The sequence below is a fragment of the Salmo trutta genome, chromosome 22, assembly GCF_901001165.1.
Source record: "Salmo trutta chromosome 22, fSalTru1.1, whole genome shotgun sequence".
Taxonomy (NCBI): Eukaryota; Metazoa; Chordata; class Actinopteri; order Salmoniformes; family Salmonidae; genus Salmo; species Salmo trutta.
In genome coordinates this window covers 34388853-34407488 of record NC_042978.1, presented here as the reverse complement: position 1 = coordinate 34407488, position 18636 = coordinate 34388853, and the positions used below count along the sequence as shown (strand labels likewise).

Genomic DNA, 18636 nt, shown 5'->3' with positions numbered 1-18636 from the left:
CCACAGCCAGGCCTTTTAAAAACAGAACAAGGTTATTCATGTTTGCTGACATCTATTACTAATTTAAAAAAACATTTGATCACCAGATGAACAGAACAAGGTGATCTGAGACAGACCGGTGATTTACAGGTAGCTAGGTGGGTCAGAGAGGTTTAATGGAATCTGTCTTTTTGAAGCCCAGTTTTGGCGGGAGACTTGTAGTCTTCTATGTTCAGAGCAGCATGATGTGAATGAAGTTCTAGAACCGGTAGAGCATTCCATTTATACCTTTTGACTGATTTTGTTCTCTTTCCCTCTCGTTTTCCCCTCTTTTCTGTCATTTTCTGCTTTGCTTTTCTTTCTTACTTTGTGTTCCATCTTCTTGCACTCTCTCTCTACCTGTACCTCGTTCCCTCTTCCCCACCCTCTCTATCCCTCTCTCCTCTTTCCCCCTCCCTGTCTTCATCCCCCCCACATGCCACCTCTCTCTCACTCGCTGTAGAAGCGCCATGCGTTGCGGTGTTACTGCCAGGCCATGCAGGTATATAAGGGTAAAGGCTGGTCCCTGGCTGAGGACCATATCAACTTCACTATCGGCCGCCAGTCCTTTACGCTGCGCCAACCAGAGAACGCTGTCTCAGCCTTCAGACACATCCTCACCAACGACAGCCAGCAGACCTCCACACAGCAGGGAGCCTTCCTCCGGGAGTACCTCTACGTCTACAGGGTAACACTCACAATGTTAATACAACCCTATTACAACCTTAAAACAACCTTAACTCATTGTTAGCAGGGAGCCTTCCTCATAGACATGAAAACAAGATGACAACACAACCTTTACATAACCACAATACAACCTCAGGGAGCCTTCCTTAGAGAGTACCTCTATACCCATGAACAAGGCCTTGGCGTGATAGACTGTTATGTCACACTCTGTACCACTGTTTCTGAAGAAACATTCACCTGAAATCTGACAATTCATCTCAAGTATGTGGACACACACACACACACACACTACAGAACTGGTCCATCACAAACCTGTTATATTAGTACTGCTCTCTGATTAATACATCAAAGAACTTGAAGCCTATGCGTCAGTCCCAGAATCTCCATGTCATTTAAGAGTTTGGTTATTAAAATAAGTTACTTCTAGTAGACTTCTAGTGTGTGCTTTTAGGAATCGGAAATGTGCTGAGCTTGGTCTGGATGAGTCAGAAGTGCGTGTGTGTGTGTGTGTGTGTGTGTGTGTGTGTGTGTGTGCGTGTTCTTAACCTCCACTATGGCCAGTGAGGAAGATGTGTGTGTGCGTGCTGAACCCAATTTTAAGTGTGATTATTATAACACTAACTCAGCATGCAGGGTCCGTTAGTGAGTCTTGCACAGGCTATATTTTAGTGTGCGTGTGATGTTCGGCATCAGTGTGTGTTAACAGTATGTCCTTACTCTATCTGTTCCTCCAGAATGTGCCAGGGGTGCGTGAGGTGGCACTACCCCAGCTTCCCCTACCCTGCATCAACAGCTCTGCTACCAGGGTCTACTTTGGCCACGAACGCCGCCTGGCAGAGGGTAAGACTGACACACACACTAATTTCACCGCCAAGCATTGCTCCCCAGTCACATATTTAAAGCTGCTAAATAACTGTGTGTGTGTGTGTATGTGTGTGTGTGTGTGTGTATATAGATAGATATCTATCTGTTAAACAAAGGTCATTCAAAGTAGCCACCCTTTGCCTTGATGACAGCGTTGCACACTCTTGGCATTCTCTCAACCAACTTCACATGGATTGTTTTTCCAACATTCTTGAAGGAGTTCCCACATATGCTGAGCACTTGTTGGCTTTTTTTCCTTCATTCTGCGGTCCAACTCATCCCGAACCATCACAATTTGGCTGAGGTTGGGTGATTGTGGAGGCCAGGTCATCTGATGCAGCTCTCCATCACTCTCCTTTGTCAAATAGTACTTACACAGCCTGGAGGTGTGTTTTAGGTCATTGTCCTGTTGAAAAACAAATGATAGTCCCACTAAGCGCAAACCAGATGGGATGGTGAATCGCTGCAGAATGCTGTGGTAGCTATGCTGGTTAAGTGTGCCTTGAATTCTAAATAAATCACAGACAGTGTCATCAGCAAAGCACCATCACACCACCTCCATGCTTCACGGTGGAACCACACATTCGAGGATCATCCGTTCACCTACTCTGCATCTCACAAAGACACGGCAATTGGAAACAAATATCTAAAATTGACTCATCAGACCAAAGGACAGCTTTCCACTGGTCTAATGTCCATTGCTCGTGTTTCTTGGCACAAGGAAGTCTCTTCTTAGTATTGGCGTCCTTTTAGTATTAGTTTCCTTTCAGCAATTCGACCATGAAGGCCTGATTCACGCTGTTCCCTCTGAACAGTTGATGTTGATGTCTCTTACTTGAACTCTGTGAAGCATTTATTTGGGCTGCAATTTCTTAGGTGGAGTTAACTGTAATGAACTTATCCTCTGCAGCAGAGGTAACTCTGGGTCTTCCCTTCCTGTGGCGGTCCTCATGAGAGCCAGTTTCCTCATAGTGCTTTGCGACTGCACTTGTAGAAACTTTCAAAGTTCTCACGCGCATCGTCGGTGGTTGGGGGGGGCGTGCGTGTCGTGGGTGGGTGGGTGCGTTTTCCAAACAATGTTTTCCCGCGATTAAATTTTCCAAACAATGTTTTCCCGCGATTACATTTTTAAATATTGGGATATGTCTGGCTGGTTAGTCTTCTCTATATTTCACTGACAGTCACAACTCAACAATCATCTATTTGGTATCTATTTGCAGCACACTATGCCTTTCCTTCCGACTTTAGGGATTACGATTTAAAACACTCCAACTTATTTAATGATCCTCTGTGGCCAAATCATGCTTTAGTAGCCTATTTGGAAGGATTTTATTTATTTCTGTATGGACAGGAGTAGGCTAATTTAGTTAGGTTAATTAGGTAGGCTAATTAGGTGAGTAGACTCATTTGGCTATTTAATAAAATTTACTTAGGGAAAGCTTAGCTTCCCCTAGCCTTATAGAAAGGCCACCCATGAGCCTATGTCAATCTACTATCTCCCGTAGTACAAATGTTGACCCATTATATTGGTCAGCTTCTTGAGAAATAAATAGCCCAAGCAGACTCTGGGACAGTTCTGGGACGATAGATCACAAATTCATACAACCAGTAGGCCTAGGATACATAATAAAATGTTAAAAAGCATTGAATCTGATGCAACAGACTAAAACGTTTCGCTTGAAATGTTGATAAATTATTATTTCTTAACATTATTAGCGCAGCAATGCGCTCAAGGCAGTAGACTACACGCGAATGTGCATTTGGCTACCAGACAAGGAAAGAAAGTTGAAAACCAATAGAACATGAGAGAAATAGGCTACGGGTTTCAGTAATTGCCTCCATATGGTTGGGTTTTTGCCTAGGCTGCTTTGTAGCGAGGTAATACATGCCTCATAGTATGTAGTAAAACATTCAGGTTTCAAATAATTAAGTAGCTATATGTTTTCAAAATCCATACTGCCTCCAGCTCATTGCAATGGGGTGTGTGATGCGATGATGAACCCTGCCTTCTGTTGCCTATGCATTTGAATGGCGAATGGGAATCGTGCTTCAATTACCAGTTGCGAAATTTAAACATTTGCTATTTTTAATGGTAACCCCAAAAATATTTTTAGCAGAACATTGCATTTAGAATTGTTGCGCAATGATTGGCTTATAAAAGTGCTGCCTGACAGATTTTCTGCTAAAAGGCTCTATCTGTATGCTGTGTGTGATAACTAAGATTCATAATGAATTTAACACCAATTTAATTCCACGAAATTATTCAAATGAACCTATAGACAGATGAGCATGACCCTTCAAATGTATTTACATCACCTGGTATTTCCATCAATGAATACCCCAAAAAGCATTATTTCGCAATCGGGTTTTGGTTCATCTTCATCTCTTGGCGTATGACTACTTTAAAACGTTTAGTATTCAGTCCCAGATTCCTAGAACGCAATGACGACATCAAGCTTGTGACTACACACTAGTTGAATAGATTTGTTTTGGTTGTTATGTTTTGCCCAATAGAAGCAGAATGGTGAATGATGACTTTAGTAGTTGAGTAGATAAGATATTTTCGAACACTTCTAAATTAATCCTGATAATGTAATTTAATAATGAAGATTAGAGGCTTCAACAACACGATAACCTATCACCATTACCAATAACAGGGGAGATTAGCAATACGTTATTCACCATTCACTTCCAAAATGCTGCAGTATAGAGCCAAATTGAATGTTTTAGCTTCTGTCCAAATGCATACGGAGGGTAGTGTATGTATCCCTTTTGCACCAACCTACTCGCACAGTAATTGTTTTGATCCACAATGTCCTTGTTACGTTGTTATTAATATATTGAACTTCCCAGGCAGAAATATATGTTCTACTGCATAGTGCTTGTTTGATCCATAATGACCTGATTGACTGAACTATTTATTTCTTGTGATATTGGTTATTGATCAGGTGAGAAGCAGGCTGCCACCCATGTGTCCTTGGACCAGGAGTTTGACCGGGACCTAGCTGCCGTGTGGCAGGACCTCGAGGAACAGGTGGTTGCCGCCGCCAACCGTGGGCTTGTCCCGTCAACGTTCTACCCTACCCAGTGTTGCCTCAACAGTCAGACGGACAATCTCCACTTCCCGCTGGCTGTAGTAGAAGGTAAGAACAGTTACTCTCCTCCGTACCACACTTCTCCCATTTTCCTCATCACTTTTCTTAACTCACTTTCTCACTAAAGAATGAGTCTGGAAACTCGATAGTTAGCCCACACAACCCCATACCTGCCCCCACACACACACTGAGTGTATGAAACATTAGGAACACCTTATCATGACAGACTGACCAGGTGAATCCAGGTGAAAGCTATGATCCCTTATTGATGTCACTTGTTAAATCCATTTCAATCAGTGTAGATGAAGGGGAGGAGATAGGTTAATGCAAGTTTTGTATGACTATTGTTAGGTTCTAATTATCAGAGTAAGAACTCAACGGACACTATGAAAGCTCAAACCAAGTTTATTTTTCCCAAAGGATTGAACAGCTGAACTGACGAAAACATATTCACACAATCACTGATATTTAACCCTTTCTCCTACACATCTGAACATCTGTGGCATCTGTGTTGCTATACAGAACCCCAGAGATATCTGTTCTTCCTCACTTCATCTGACCTGATCTCTGCCCCAAAGTGCTCACTCCTCCCTAACTCACGGCTGTCACGGTGACTGGTACCAGACTGTCTCTTCTTCTCCCATAGGATCACTGATGGCTAACAATAACATATCCTGACATAATGTAAACGTTTACATTCCACATTCCCCTTGCTCCCTCAGTGACATAAGTATATTTCATATTCTCAGAACCCAACACTATAGACCCGGGTTTGATCCCAGGCTGTGTCGCAGCCTGCTACTACCGGGAGACCCATGAGGCAGCACACAATTGGCCCAGCGTCGTCCAGATTAGGGGAAGGTTTGGCCAGTCGGGAGGTCCTTGCTCTCTAGCAACTCATTGTGGCGGGCAGGGCGCATGCATCTTGACTTCGGTCGCCAGTTGTACGGTGTTTCCTCCAACACATTGGTGCGGCAGGCTTCCGGGTTAAGCGAGCAGTGTGTCAAGAAGCAGTGCGGCTTGGCAGGGTCGTGTTTTGGAGGACGCATGGCTCTCGACCTTCGCCTCTCCCGAGTCCGTACGAGAGTTGCAGCGATGGGACAAGATTGCCACTACCAATTTGGATATCAAATCAAACTTTATTTGTCACATGCGCCGGATACAACAAGTGTAGACTTTACCGTGAAATGCTTACTTACAAGCCCTTAACCAACAGTGCAGTTCAAGAAGAGTTAAGAAAATATTTACAAAGTAGACTAAAATAAAAAAAAATAATAAAAATTAACACAATAAGAATAACAATAACGAGGCTACAGTTGAAGTTGGAAGTTTACATACACTTAGGTTGGAGTCATTAAAACTCGTTTTTCAACCACTCCACAAATTTCTTGTTAATTAAGAAACTATAGTTTTGGCAAGTCGGTTAGGACATCTACTTTGTGCATGACACAAGTAATCTTTCCAACAATTGTTTACAGACAGATTAATTCACTGTATCACAATTCCAGTGGGACAGAAGTTTACATACACTAAATTGACTGTGCCTTTAAACAGCTTGGACAATTCCAGAAAAGGATGTCATGGCTTTAGAAGCTTCTGATAGGGTAATTGACATAATTTGAGTCAATTGGAGGTGTACCTGTGGATGTATTTCAAGGCCTACCTTCAAACTCAGTGCCTCTTTGCTTGACATCATGGGAAAATCAAAAGAAATCAGCCAAGACCTCAGAAAAACATTTGTAGACCTCCACAAGTCTGGTTCATCCTTGGGAGCAATTTCCAAACGCCTGAAGGTACCACGTTCATCTGTACAAACAATAGTACGTAAGTATAAACACCAGCAGCCGTCAACAGGTACAAAAGTATCTATATCCACAGTAAAACGAGTCCTATAATGACACAACCTGAATGGCCACTCAGCAAGGAAGAAGCCACTGCTTCCAAAACCGCCATAAAAAAGACAGACTACGGTTTGCAACTGCACATGTGGACAAAGATTGTACTTTTTGGAGAAATGTCCTCTGGTCTGATGAAACAAAAATAGAACTGTTCGGCCATAAAGACCATCATTATGTTTGTAGGAAAAAGGTGGAGGATTGCAAGCCGAAGAACACCATCCCAACCGTGAAGCATGGGGGTGGCAGCATCATGCTGTGGGGGTGCTTTGCTGCAGGAGGGACTGGTGCACTTCACAAAATAGATGGCATGATGAGGGAGGAAAATGATGTGGATATATTGAAGCAACATCTCAAGACATCAGTCAGGAAGTTAAAACTTGGTCGCAAATGGGTCTTCCAAATGGTCAATGACCCCAAGCATACTTTCAAAGTTGTGGCAAAATGGCTTAAGGACAACAAAGTCAAGGTATTGGAGTGGCCATCACAAAGCCCTGACCTCAATCCTATAGCAAATTTGTTGGCAGAACTGAAAATCCGTGTGCGAGCAAGGAGGCCTACAAACCTAACTCAGTTACACCAGCTTTGTCGGGATTAATGGGCCAAAATTCACCCAACTTATTGTGAGAAGCTTGTGGAAGGGTCAAACGTTTCGGGTAGCCAAGTTAAACAATTTAAAGGCAATGCTACCAAATACTAATTGAGTGTATGTAAACTTCGGACCCACTGGAATTGTAATACAGTGAATGATAAGTGAAATAATCTGTTTGTAAACAATTGTTGAAAAAATTACTTGTCACGCTCAAAGTAGATGCCCTAACTGACTTGCCAAAAGTATAGTTTGTTAACAAGAAATTTGAAGTGGTTGAAAAACGAGTTTTAATGACTCCAAAGTCAAGTGTACAAACAGTGTATACTAACTTCCGACTTCAACTGTACATACCCCAACAAGAAGCCATGGATTACAGGCAACAACCACACTGAGCTAAAGGGTAGAGCTGCCGCTTTCAAGGAGCGTGATTCTAACCCGGAAGCCTATAAGAAATCCTGCTATGCCCTCCAACGAACCATCAAACAGGCAAAGCATCAATACAGAACTAAGATTGAATCATACTACACCGGCTCCTGCGCTCGTCGAGTGTGGCAGGGCACAGCCGTGATCTGCCCCGTGACTTGAGCCTACCAGACGAGCTAAGTTATTTCTATGCTCGCTTCGAGGCAAATAAGACTGAAACGTGCATGAGAGCATCAGCTGTTCCGGACGACTGTGTTCACTCTCTCCGCAGCCGATGTCAGTATGACCTTTTAAACAGGTCAACATTTACAAGGCCGCAGGGCCAGATGGATTAACAGGACGTGTACTCCGAACATGTGCTGACCAACTGGCAAGTGTCGCACCTGTCTTTGTGATTGTGTCCACCCCCTCCAGGTGTCACCCATTATCCTCTGTGTATTTATGCCTGTGTTCTGTTTGTCTGTTGCCAGTTCGTCTTGTTTGTTCAAGTCAACCAGCGTTTTGTGTGTCAACTCCTGCTTTTTCCACTCACTCTTTTCTCGCCCTCCTGGTTTTGACCCTTGCCTGACTCCGAGCCCGCCTGCCTGACCACTCTGCCTGCCCCTCAGCCTGCATGCCAACCTGTACCTTTGCCTTCCTCTGGTTTACTGACCCCTGCCTGCCTTCACCTGTCTATTGCCTACCCCTGTTGGAATATTAAACTATTGTTTATTCAATGTGATCTGCATCTGGGTCTTACCTTCATACCTGATTGTACGAACTGGCCATCTGCGCAACGCCATCTCCTCCCAAGGTGCCTCCATTGGTAGGCATGAGGAATTGCTTTGTGGGCTGATGGAGGTGGTCCAAATGTTGGCTGAGCGCCATGACCGGGTGTTGGACATGCTGCTGGAGCAGTTCCGCGGGTCGTCATGGGGGCAGCCTGCCATGGTGGTTACCCCACCGCTCCTCAGCAACTCGGCGGTTAGCAGTGCCGCCCCACCGGCCACTTCACCTTCCCGGGAGCCCCGGTTACCACCTCCGGAATGCTTTAATGGAGAGCTGAGCACCTGTTGGGCGTTTCTAGCCCTCCTTCCCCTCAGATCGCTACAAAATAGCCTCCCTCATCACGCTGATGTCTGGAAGGGCTCTCACCTGGGCTACCGCCGTATGGGAACAGCAACCAGCCATATGCGCGAGCCTGGAGGGCTTCGTGGGAGAGGTGAGGAAGGTCTTTGATGCCCCGTTCTCCGGGCGAGAAGCTGCCCGGAAGCTAATCCAACTCTGGCAGGACGCCCGCATTGTGGCTGACTATGAGGTGGATTTCTGTACGTTGGCAGCGGAGAGTGCTTGGAACCTGGAAGCACTGTTTGACATGTTCCTGCACGGCGCCTCGGAGGTGGTTAACTTCTATGGGCAAGCGTCCCACCCCTGGTACACCCTATCAACAGCAGGTGAAATATCAAGAGCGCCAAATTTGAAAACAATTAAATGTCATAATTCAAATTTCTCAAACATACAACTATCTTACACCCTTTGGAAGATAAACATCTCCTTAATCTAACCACGTTGTCCGATTTCAAAAAGGCTTTACGGCAAAAGCATAAAGTTAGATTATGTTAGGACAGTACATTGAAAATAGCTGTGTGTAATGTTTTGTCAATGCAAAGACGGGCGTCACCAAAAGCAGAAAACCAGCTAAAATTATGCACTAACCTTTGACAATCTTCATCAGATGACACTCCTAGGACATTATGTTAGACAATACATGCATTTTTTTGTTCTATCAAGTTCATATTTGTATCCAAAAACAGCATTTTACAATGGCGTTGATGTTGAGAAAATATATTCCCTCCAATACCGCCAGTCAATCAGCACAACAAATTAAATAATTACTATTCGAAACCATTGGTAAAATATTATATTGTCATTCAAAGAATTATAGATTAACATCTCGTGAACGCAACCGCATTGCCAGATTTAAAAAGAACTTTACTGGGAAATCACACTTTGCAATAAACGAGGTCCTGTGCTCAGAAAAATAGGCTTGGCGATACAGACTAGGCCCCATGTTGGAGAGATCTAAAATCAAAAATACTATGTAAATATTCCCTTACCTTTGATTATCTTCATCAGAAGGCACTTCCAGGAATCGCAGGTCCATAACAAATGTAGTTTTGTTCGAAAAAGTTCATAATTTATGTCCAAAAAGCTCCGTGTTGTTAGCGCGTCCTGTAGGCTACTCAAAAACATGAACGTCGCCCGCTGGACTTGTCTTCACCAAAGAGGGGGAAAAAAATATTTACGTTCGTTCAAACATGTCAAATGTTGTATAGCATAAATCATTAGGGCCTTTTTCAATCAGAACTTCAATAATATTCAAGGCGGACGATTGCATTCTCTTTTTAAAACGTATTGGAACGAGAGTACCCAAACATGCACTCGCGCGCCAGAGTAGTATAGGCCATCCGCTTATGACCAACTTTCCAACTTTCCGTAGGAAGTGCTCAATGATTAATACGTCCCTGTATGTTTCAATGGCATAGGCTTAAAAGTAATTCAACACATCAGATATCCACTTCCTGTTAGAATTTGTCTCAGGGTTTTGACTGCCATATGAGTTCTGTTATACTTAGACACCATTCAAACAGTTTTAGAAAGTTCAGAGTGTTCTATCCAAATATGTTAATAATATGCATATCCTAGCTTCTGAGTTGGTGTAGGAGGCAGTTAAAAATTGGCACATATTTTTTTCAAAATTCTCAATACTGCCCCCTAGCCCCAACAGGTTAAGTGCGAGCTACCCACAGACTTTGACGCCCTCATCGCTTTGACCATCTGCATCAATGGGCGATTGCTGGAACAACGGATGGAGAGAGAATTCGACTTCACTCACACGTCCAGGGATTCCACCTCGCTTCCGAGTAATCCCTGAAGTCCCCGATGGTCCCATGGCCGAGAGCACCCGAGATTTCCTTACCTTCCTCGAGAGTCACCGAGGAGGGCCGAGGCACTGTTTCCCGAGCCCATGCGAGTAGGCAGGGCTGGGCTGTCGCCAGTGAAACGGCAACACTGGATCATTTTGTGTCCTCGTGCCCGGTAAAAGACCAGGCTCAACAGTAGGAGCTAGTACTCTGGTTGCCATATGGGTAATTTCTCTGCTTCCCCTATTCACACTCCTTTTCATGTCAGTCTGCTGTGAGGAAACCAGTCCAAATCTCTCTGGGTCCTTATTGACTCTGGGGCCGATGAGAGCTTTTTGGACACCACACTGGCTTCCGAGCTGAACATCCCCACTCAGCCCTTCTCCATTTCCGTGGATGTTAGAGCGTTGGACTGGCGCTCCATAGTTCGGGTCACCGGTAACACCACTCCCATCAACCTATGTGTGTCAGTGAATCACAGCGAGACCATTCAGTTCGATCGTCAAGTCCCCCCAGATCCCCGTGGATTTGGGATTCTCCTGGCTCCAGCGACACAACCCACTCAACAACTGGTCTACGGGTGCCATCATGGGCTGGAGTCCGTTCTGCCACTCCGATTGTCGGCGCAACGTGCCCTGGGTCCTCTGAGGTGGTTCCAGATCTCTCCGCCATTCCCGCGGAGTACCAGGATCTCCGGGAGGTGTTCAGCAAGTCCCGGGCCACTTCTCTTCTGCCACACTGTCCCTATGACTGCGGGATTGACCTTCTCCCTCGCACCACGCCGCCCTCGGCGTGGTGCGAGGGACCTGTCGGGACCTGAAACCAAGGCTATGGAGGACAATATTGGACTCCCTAGCTACTGGATTATTCTGTCCCTTTTCTGCTGGCGCAGGGTTCTTCTTCGTGGACAAGACCCTGCGCCCGGACATTGACTACCGGGGATTCAATGACATCACTGTAAAGAACCGTTAACCTCTACCACATGCCCTTTGGCCTCACCAACGCCCCTGCCGTGTTCCAGGCTCTGGTGAATGACGTTCTCCGCGACATGCTGAACCGGTTCATCTTCGTCTACATTGATGACATCCTCGTCTTCTCTCGCTCCCCCCAAGAACACATGCTCCATGTCAGGCAGGTTCTACAGCACCTTCTGGAGAATCAGTTCGTTAAGACAGAAAAGTGCAAGTTCCATCGCTCCACCATTCCCTTTCTGGGCTACATCATCTCTGCTGGGAGCGTCAAGATGGATCCCGAGAAAGTGAAGGTGGTGGGTGATTGGCCTCAGCCTACGTCCATGGTGCTTCCTGGGGTTCACATACTTTTTTTGCCACCTTTATCCAGAGTTACAGCAATCTGGCCTCCCCTCACCTCTACCAAGGTTCCATTCACGTGGTCAACGGCCTCGGACCGGGCGTTCCGGGACCTTAAATCAAATCAAATCAAATTTATTTATATAGCCCTTCGTACATCAGCTGAAATCTCAAAGTGCTGTACAGAAACCCAGCCTAAAACCCCAAACAGCAAGCAATGCATGTGAAAGAAGCACGGTGGCTGGGAAAAACTCCCTAGGAAAAACTCCTGAGAAAGGCCAAAAACCTAGGAAGAAACCTAGAGAGGAACCAGGCTATGAGGGGTGGCCAGTCCTCTTCTGGCTGTGCCGGGTGGATATTATAACAGAACATGGTCAAGATGTTAAAATGTTCGTAAATGACCAGCATGGTCAAATAATAATAATCATAGTAATTGTCGAGGGTGCAACAAGCACGTCCGGTGAACAGGTCAGGGTTCCGTAGCCGCAGGCAGAACAGTTGAAACTGGAGCAGCAGCATGGCCAGGTGGACTGGGGACAGCAAGGAGTCATCATGCCAGGTAGTCCTAGGGCTCAGGTCCTCCGAGAGAAAGAGAGAAAGAAAGAGAGAATTAGAGAGAGCATATTTACATTCACACAGGACACTGGATAAGACAAGAGAATACTCCAGATGTAACAGACTGACCCTAGCCCCCCGACACATAAACTACTGCAGCATAAATACTGGAGGCTGAGACAGGAGGGATCAGAAGACACTGTGGCCCCATCCGATGATACCCCCGGACAGGGCCAAACAGGCAGGATATAACCCCACCCACTTTGCCAAAGCACAGCCCCCACACCACTAGAGGGATATCTACAACCACCAACTTACCGTCCGAAGACAAGGCCGAGTATAGCCCACAAAGATGTCTGCCACGGCACAACCCAAGGGGGGGGGCGCCAACCCAGACAGGAAGACCACGTCAGTGGCTCAACCTACTCAAGTGACGCACCCCTCCCATGGACGGCATGGAAGAACACCAGTAAGTCAGTGACTCAGCCCCTGTAAAAGGGTTAGAGGCAGAGAATCCCAGTGGGAAGAGGGGAACCGACAAGGCAGAGACAGCAAGGGCGGTTCGTTGCTCCAGCCTTTCCGTTCACCTTCACACTCCTGGGCCAGACTATACTTAATCATAGGACCTACTGAAGAGATAAGTCTTCAGTAAAGACTTAAAGGTTGAGACTGAGTCTGCGTCTCTCACATGGGTAGGCAGACCATTCCATAAAAATGGAGCTCTATAGGAGAAAGCCCTACCTCCAGCCGTTTGCTTAGAAATTCTAGGGACAATTAGGAGGCCTGCGTCTTGTGACCGTAGCGTACGTGTAGGTATGTACGGCAGGACCAAATCGGAAAGATAGGAAGGAGCAAGCCCATGTAATGCTTTGTAGGTTAGCAGTAAAACCTTGAAATCAGCCCTTGCCTTAACAGGAAGCCAGTGTAGGGAAGCTAGCACTGGAGTAATATGATCAAATTTTTTGGTTCTAGTCAGGATTCTAGCAGCCGTATTTAGCACTAACTGAAGTTTGTTTAGTGCTTTATCCGGGTAGCCGGAAAGTAGAGCATTGCAGTAGTCGAGCCTAGAAGTAACAAAAGCATGGATTAATTTTTCTGCGTCATTTTTGGACAGAAAGTTTCTGATTTTTGCAATGTTACGTAGATGGAAAAAAGCTGTCCTTGAAGCAGTCTTGATATGTTCTTCAAAAGAGAGATCAGGGTCCAGAGTAACGCCGAGGTCCTTCACAGTTTTATTTGAGACGACTGTACAACCATCCAGATTAATTGTCAGATTCAACAGAAGATCTCTTTGTTTCTTGGGACCTAGGACAAGCATCTCTGTTTTGTCCGAGTTTAAAAGTAGAAAATTTGCAGCCATCCACTTCCTTATGTCTGAAACACAGGCTTCTAGCGAGGGCAATTTTGGGGCTTCACCATGTTTCATTGAAATGTACAGCTGTGTGTCGTCCGCATAGCAGTGAAATTTAACATTATGTTTTCGAATGACATCCCCAAGAGGTAAAATATATAGCGAAAACAATAGTGGTCCTAGAACGGAACCTTGAGGAACACCGAAATTTACAATTGATTTGTCAGAGGACGAACCATTCACAGAGACAAACTGATATCTTTCCGACAGATAAGATCTAAACCAGGCCAGAACTTGTCCATGTAGACCAATTTGGGTTTCCAATCTCTCCAAAAGAATGTGGTGATCGATGGTATCAAAAGCGGCACTAAGATCTAGGAGCACGAGGACAGATGCAGAGCCTCGGTCTGACGTCATTAAAAGGTCATTTACCACCTTCACAAGTGCAGTCTCAGTGCTATGATGGGGTCTAAAACCAGACTGAAGCGTTTCGTATACATTGTTTGTCTTCAGGAAGGCAGTGAGTTGCTGCGCAACAACTTTTTCTAAAATTTTTGAGAGGAATGGAAGATTCGATATAGGCCGATTAGTTTTTTATAATTTCTGGGTCAAGATTCGGCTTTTTCAAGAGAGGCTTTATTACTGCCATTTTTAGTGAGCTTGGTACACATCCGGTGGATAGAGAGCCGTTTATTATGTTCAACATAGGAGGGCCAAGCACAGGAAGCAGCTCTTTCAGTAGTTTAGTTGGAATAGGGTCCAGTATGCAGCTTGAGGGTTTGGAGGCCATGATTATTTTCATCATTGTGTCAAGAGATATAGTACTAAAACACTTTAGTATCTCCCTTGAGCCAGGGTCCTGGCAGAGTTGTGCAGACTCTGGACAATGAAGCCCTGGAGGAATACCCAGATTTAAAGATGAGTCCGTAATTTGCTTTCTAATGATCATGATCTTTTCCTCAAAAAAGTTCATAAATTTATTACTGCTGAAGTGAAAGCCATCCTCCATTTGCGAATGCTGCTTTTTAGTTAGCTTTGCGACAGTGTCAAAAAGAAATTTCGGATTGTTCTTATTTTCCTCAATTAAGTTGGAAAAATAGGATGATCGTGCAGCAGTGAGGGCTCTTCGATACTGCACGGTACTGTCTTTCCAAGCTAGTCGGAAGACTTCCAGTTTAGTGTGGCGCCATTTCCGTTCCAATTTTCTGGAAGCTTGCTTCAGAGCTCGTGTATTTTCTGTATACCAGGGAGCTAGTTTCTTATGACAGATGTTTTTAATTTTTAGGGGTGCAACTGCATCTAGGGTATTGCGCAAGGTTGAATTGAGTTCCTCGGTTAGGTGGTTAACTGATTCTTGTCCTCTGACGTCCTTGGGTAGGCAGAGGGAGTCTGGAAGGGCATCAAGGAATCTTTGGGTTGTCTGAGAATTTATAGCACGACTTTTAATCTTCCTTGGTTGGGGTCTGAGCAGATTATTTGTTGCAATTGTAAACGCAATAAAATGGTGGTCCGATAATCCAGGATTATGAGGAAAAACATTAAGATCCACAACATTTATTCCATGGGACAAAACTAGGTCCAGAGTATGACTGTGGCAGTGAGTAGGTCCAGAGACATGTTGGACAAAACCCACTGAGTCGATGATGGCTCCGAAAGCCTTTTGGAGTGGGTCTGTGGACTTTTCCATGTGAATGTTAAAGTCACCAAAAATTAGAATATTATCTGCTATGACTACAAGATCCGATAGGAATTCAGGGAACTCAGTAAGGAACACTGCATATGGCCCAGGAGGCCTGTAAACAGTAGCTATAAAAAGTGATTGAGTAGGCTGCATAGATTTCATGACTAGAAGCTCAAAAGACGAAAACGTCATTGTTTTTTTTTTTGTAAATTGAAATTTGCTATCGTAAATGTTAGCAACACCTCCGCCTTTGCCGGATGCACGGGGGGTTTGGTCACTAGTGTAACCAGGGGGTGAGGCCTCATTTAACACAGTAAATTCATCAGGCTTAAGCCATGTTTCAGTCAGGCCAATCACATCAAGATTATGATCAGTGATTAGTTCATTGACTATAACTGCCTTGGAAGTGAGGGATCTAACATTAAGTAACCCAATTTTGAGATGTGAAGTATCACAATCTCTTTCAATAATGGCAGGAATGGAGGAGGTCTTTATACTAGTAAGATTACTGAAGCGAACACCGCCATTTTTAATTTTGCCCAACCAAGATCGAGGCACAGACACGGTCTCAATGGGGAAAGCTGAGCTGACTACGCTAACTGTGCTAGTGGCAGACTCCACTAAGCTGGCAGGCTGGCTAACAGCCTGTTGCCTGGCCTGCACCCTATTTCATTGTGGAGCTAGAGGAGTTAGAGCCCTGTCTATGTTCGTAGATAAGATGAGAGCACCCCTCCAGCTAGGATGGAGTCCGTCACTCCTCAGCAGGCCAGGCTTGGTCCTGTTTGTGGGTGAATCCCAGAAAGAGGGCCAGTTATCTACAAATTCTATCTTTTGGGAGGGGCAGAAAACAGTTTTCATCCAGCGATTGAGTTGTGAGACTCTGCTGTAGAGCTCATCACTCCCCCTAACTGGGAGGGGGCCAGAGACAATTACTCGATGCCGACACATCTTTCTAGCTGATTTACACGCTGAAGCTATATTGCGCTTGGTGACCTCTGACTGTTTCATCCTAACATCGTTGGTGCCGACGTGGATAACAATATCTCTATACTCTCTACACTCGCCAGTTTTAGCTTTAGCCAGCACCGTCTTTAGATTAAACACCGCTTCACCACGGCTCCAATCCTGATTCATTCAGGACCCTTCCCATCAGTTTGTGGTAGAGGCCGACCCTTCGAATGTCGAAGTGGGGGCTATTCTGTCCCAACGTTCTGCACTGGACCTTTACATTTTTTTTACATTTTTAGTCATTTAGCAGACGCTCTTATCCAGAGCGACTTACAGTAGTGAATGCATACATTTCACTTTTTTTTTTTCCTGTGCTGGCCCCCCGTGGGAATCGAACCCACAACCCTGGCGTTGCAAACACCATGCTCTACCAACTGAGCTACAGGGAAGGCCTTTAAGCTGCATCCCTGTGCCGCCTTCTCCCACCGCCTCACCGCCACGGAGAGGAATTACGATGTGGGGAATCGGGAGCTTCTCGCGGTGAAGATGGCAATGGAGGCACTGGCTCGAAGGAGCGGAACATCTGTTCATTGTGTGGACGGACCACAAAAACCTGTAGTATCTCCACACTGCCTTGCGCCTCGTCTCCAGGCAGGCGAGATGGGCCCTGCTGTTTACCCGGTTCAACTTTCCCCTCTCCTACCAGCCGGGGTCCAAGTACGTCACGCCGGATGCCCTGTCTCGCTCCTATAACCCCACAGCTACCACCCCAGAGCCGGAGACCAGCCTTCCCACCTCGTGCCCACTTAGCTGGGTTATTGGGAAACAGGTCCGGGAGGCACAGCGGTCCCAGCTGAACCCTGAGGGGGGGCCCAGATAACCGGATGTTCGCCTTCGTGCGACAACGATTTTGCTGGACAACCATGGTTCCAGACGTCGCCGCCTGCACGGTCTATGCACGGAAGACCCCTCGACAAGCTCCGGCTGGCCTTGTCCAACCTCTGCCCACATCGCCCCTGGACTTTGTCACGGGTCTCCCACCATCTGATGACAACACCGCCATCATGACCGTGGTGGATCGCTTTTCCAAGACCGCCCACTTCCTTCCTCTCCCCAAGTTACCCTCTGCCAAGGAGCCGACCCAAGTCATGTTGCAGCACGTCTTCCCGGATCCACGGATTTCCCGTGGACATGGTAACCGACCGCGGCCCTCAGTTCTCTTCCCGGTTCTGGAAGGCGTTCTGCACCCTCATTGGGTCATCGGCCAGCCTGTCCTCTGGGTTCCACCCCCAGTCCAATGACCAGTCGGAGCGAGCCAACCAGGACCTCGAGACTACCCTACGCTGTCTGGTCTCCGCCAACCCCACCACCTGGAGCCAGCAGCTTGTGTAGGTGGAATACGCCCACAACACCCTTCCCTGCTCTGCCACGGGCCTATCACCCTTTGAGTATTCCCTGGGGTATCAGCCCCCGTTCTTCCATGAGTAGGAAGAGGTCGGCAAACCTTCTGCCCAGATGTTTGTCCGCTGCTGTCGTCAAACCTGGAGGAGAGCCCGGTCGGCCCTCCTCAAGACCACCTCCAGGTATCGATGACAAGCGGATCGCCATCGGACCCTTGCTCCCCAGTATCGTCTCAGGCAGAAGGTATGGCTATCCCTCCAGGATCTGCCCCTCCGGGTGGAATCCCCCCGGTATATCGGCCCATTCCCGATCTCCAAGATCATTAGCCCCTCTGCTGTTCATCTTCTGTTACCCGTACCCTTCGTATACATCCCACCTTTCATGTGTCCAGAGTCAAACCCATGTCTCACAACCCTTTGTCTCCCATTTACTGGTTTTGACCCTTGCCTGTCCTGACTCTGAGCCCGTCTGCCTGACAACTTTTCCTGAGCCTGCCTGCCGACCTGTAGCTTTGCCTTCCTCTTGTTTACTGACCCCTCCCTGACCCCTGCCTGACCCCTTGACCTGTCTATTGCCTTCCCCCTGTTGGAATATTAAACTATTTTTAATTCGACGTGGTCTGCATCTGGGTCTTACCTACATACCTTATTGGCAAGTGTCTTCACTGACAAGTGTCTTCACTGACATGTTCAACCTCTCCCCTGTCTGATTCTGTAATACCAACATGTTTCAAGCAGACCACCATAGTCCCTGTGCCCAAGAACACTAAGGTAACCTGCCTAAATGACTACTGACCCGTAGCACTCACACACGTCTGTAGCCATGAAGTGCTTTGAAAGGCTAGTCATGGCTCACAATCAGCACCATTATCCCAGAAACACTAGACCCACTCCAATTTGCATATTGCCCCAAC

General features: G+C 46.2%; 1 protein-coding gene across 5 annotated transcripts in view; it reads left to right on the top strand.

The window, feature by feature from the left end:
• Positions 1–18636, top strand: part of trappc8 (trafficking protein particle complex subunit 8) — a 105883-nt gene that overhangs the window by 46704 nt on the left and 40543 nt on the right. For all 5 annotated transcript variants that reach the window (XM_029707787.1, XM_029707786.1, XM_029707785.1 and 2 more), the window contains exons 14-16: positions 482–706; positions 1440–1545; positions 4518–4712. In XM_029707787.1, the coding sequence (XP_029563647.1) occupies positions 482–706; positions 1440–1545; positions 4518–4712 (526 nt within the window). The remainder of the gene's footprint in view (positions 1–481; positions 707–1439; positions 1546–4517; positions 4713–18636) is intronic.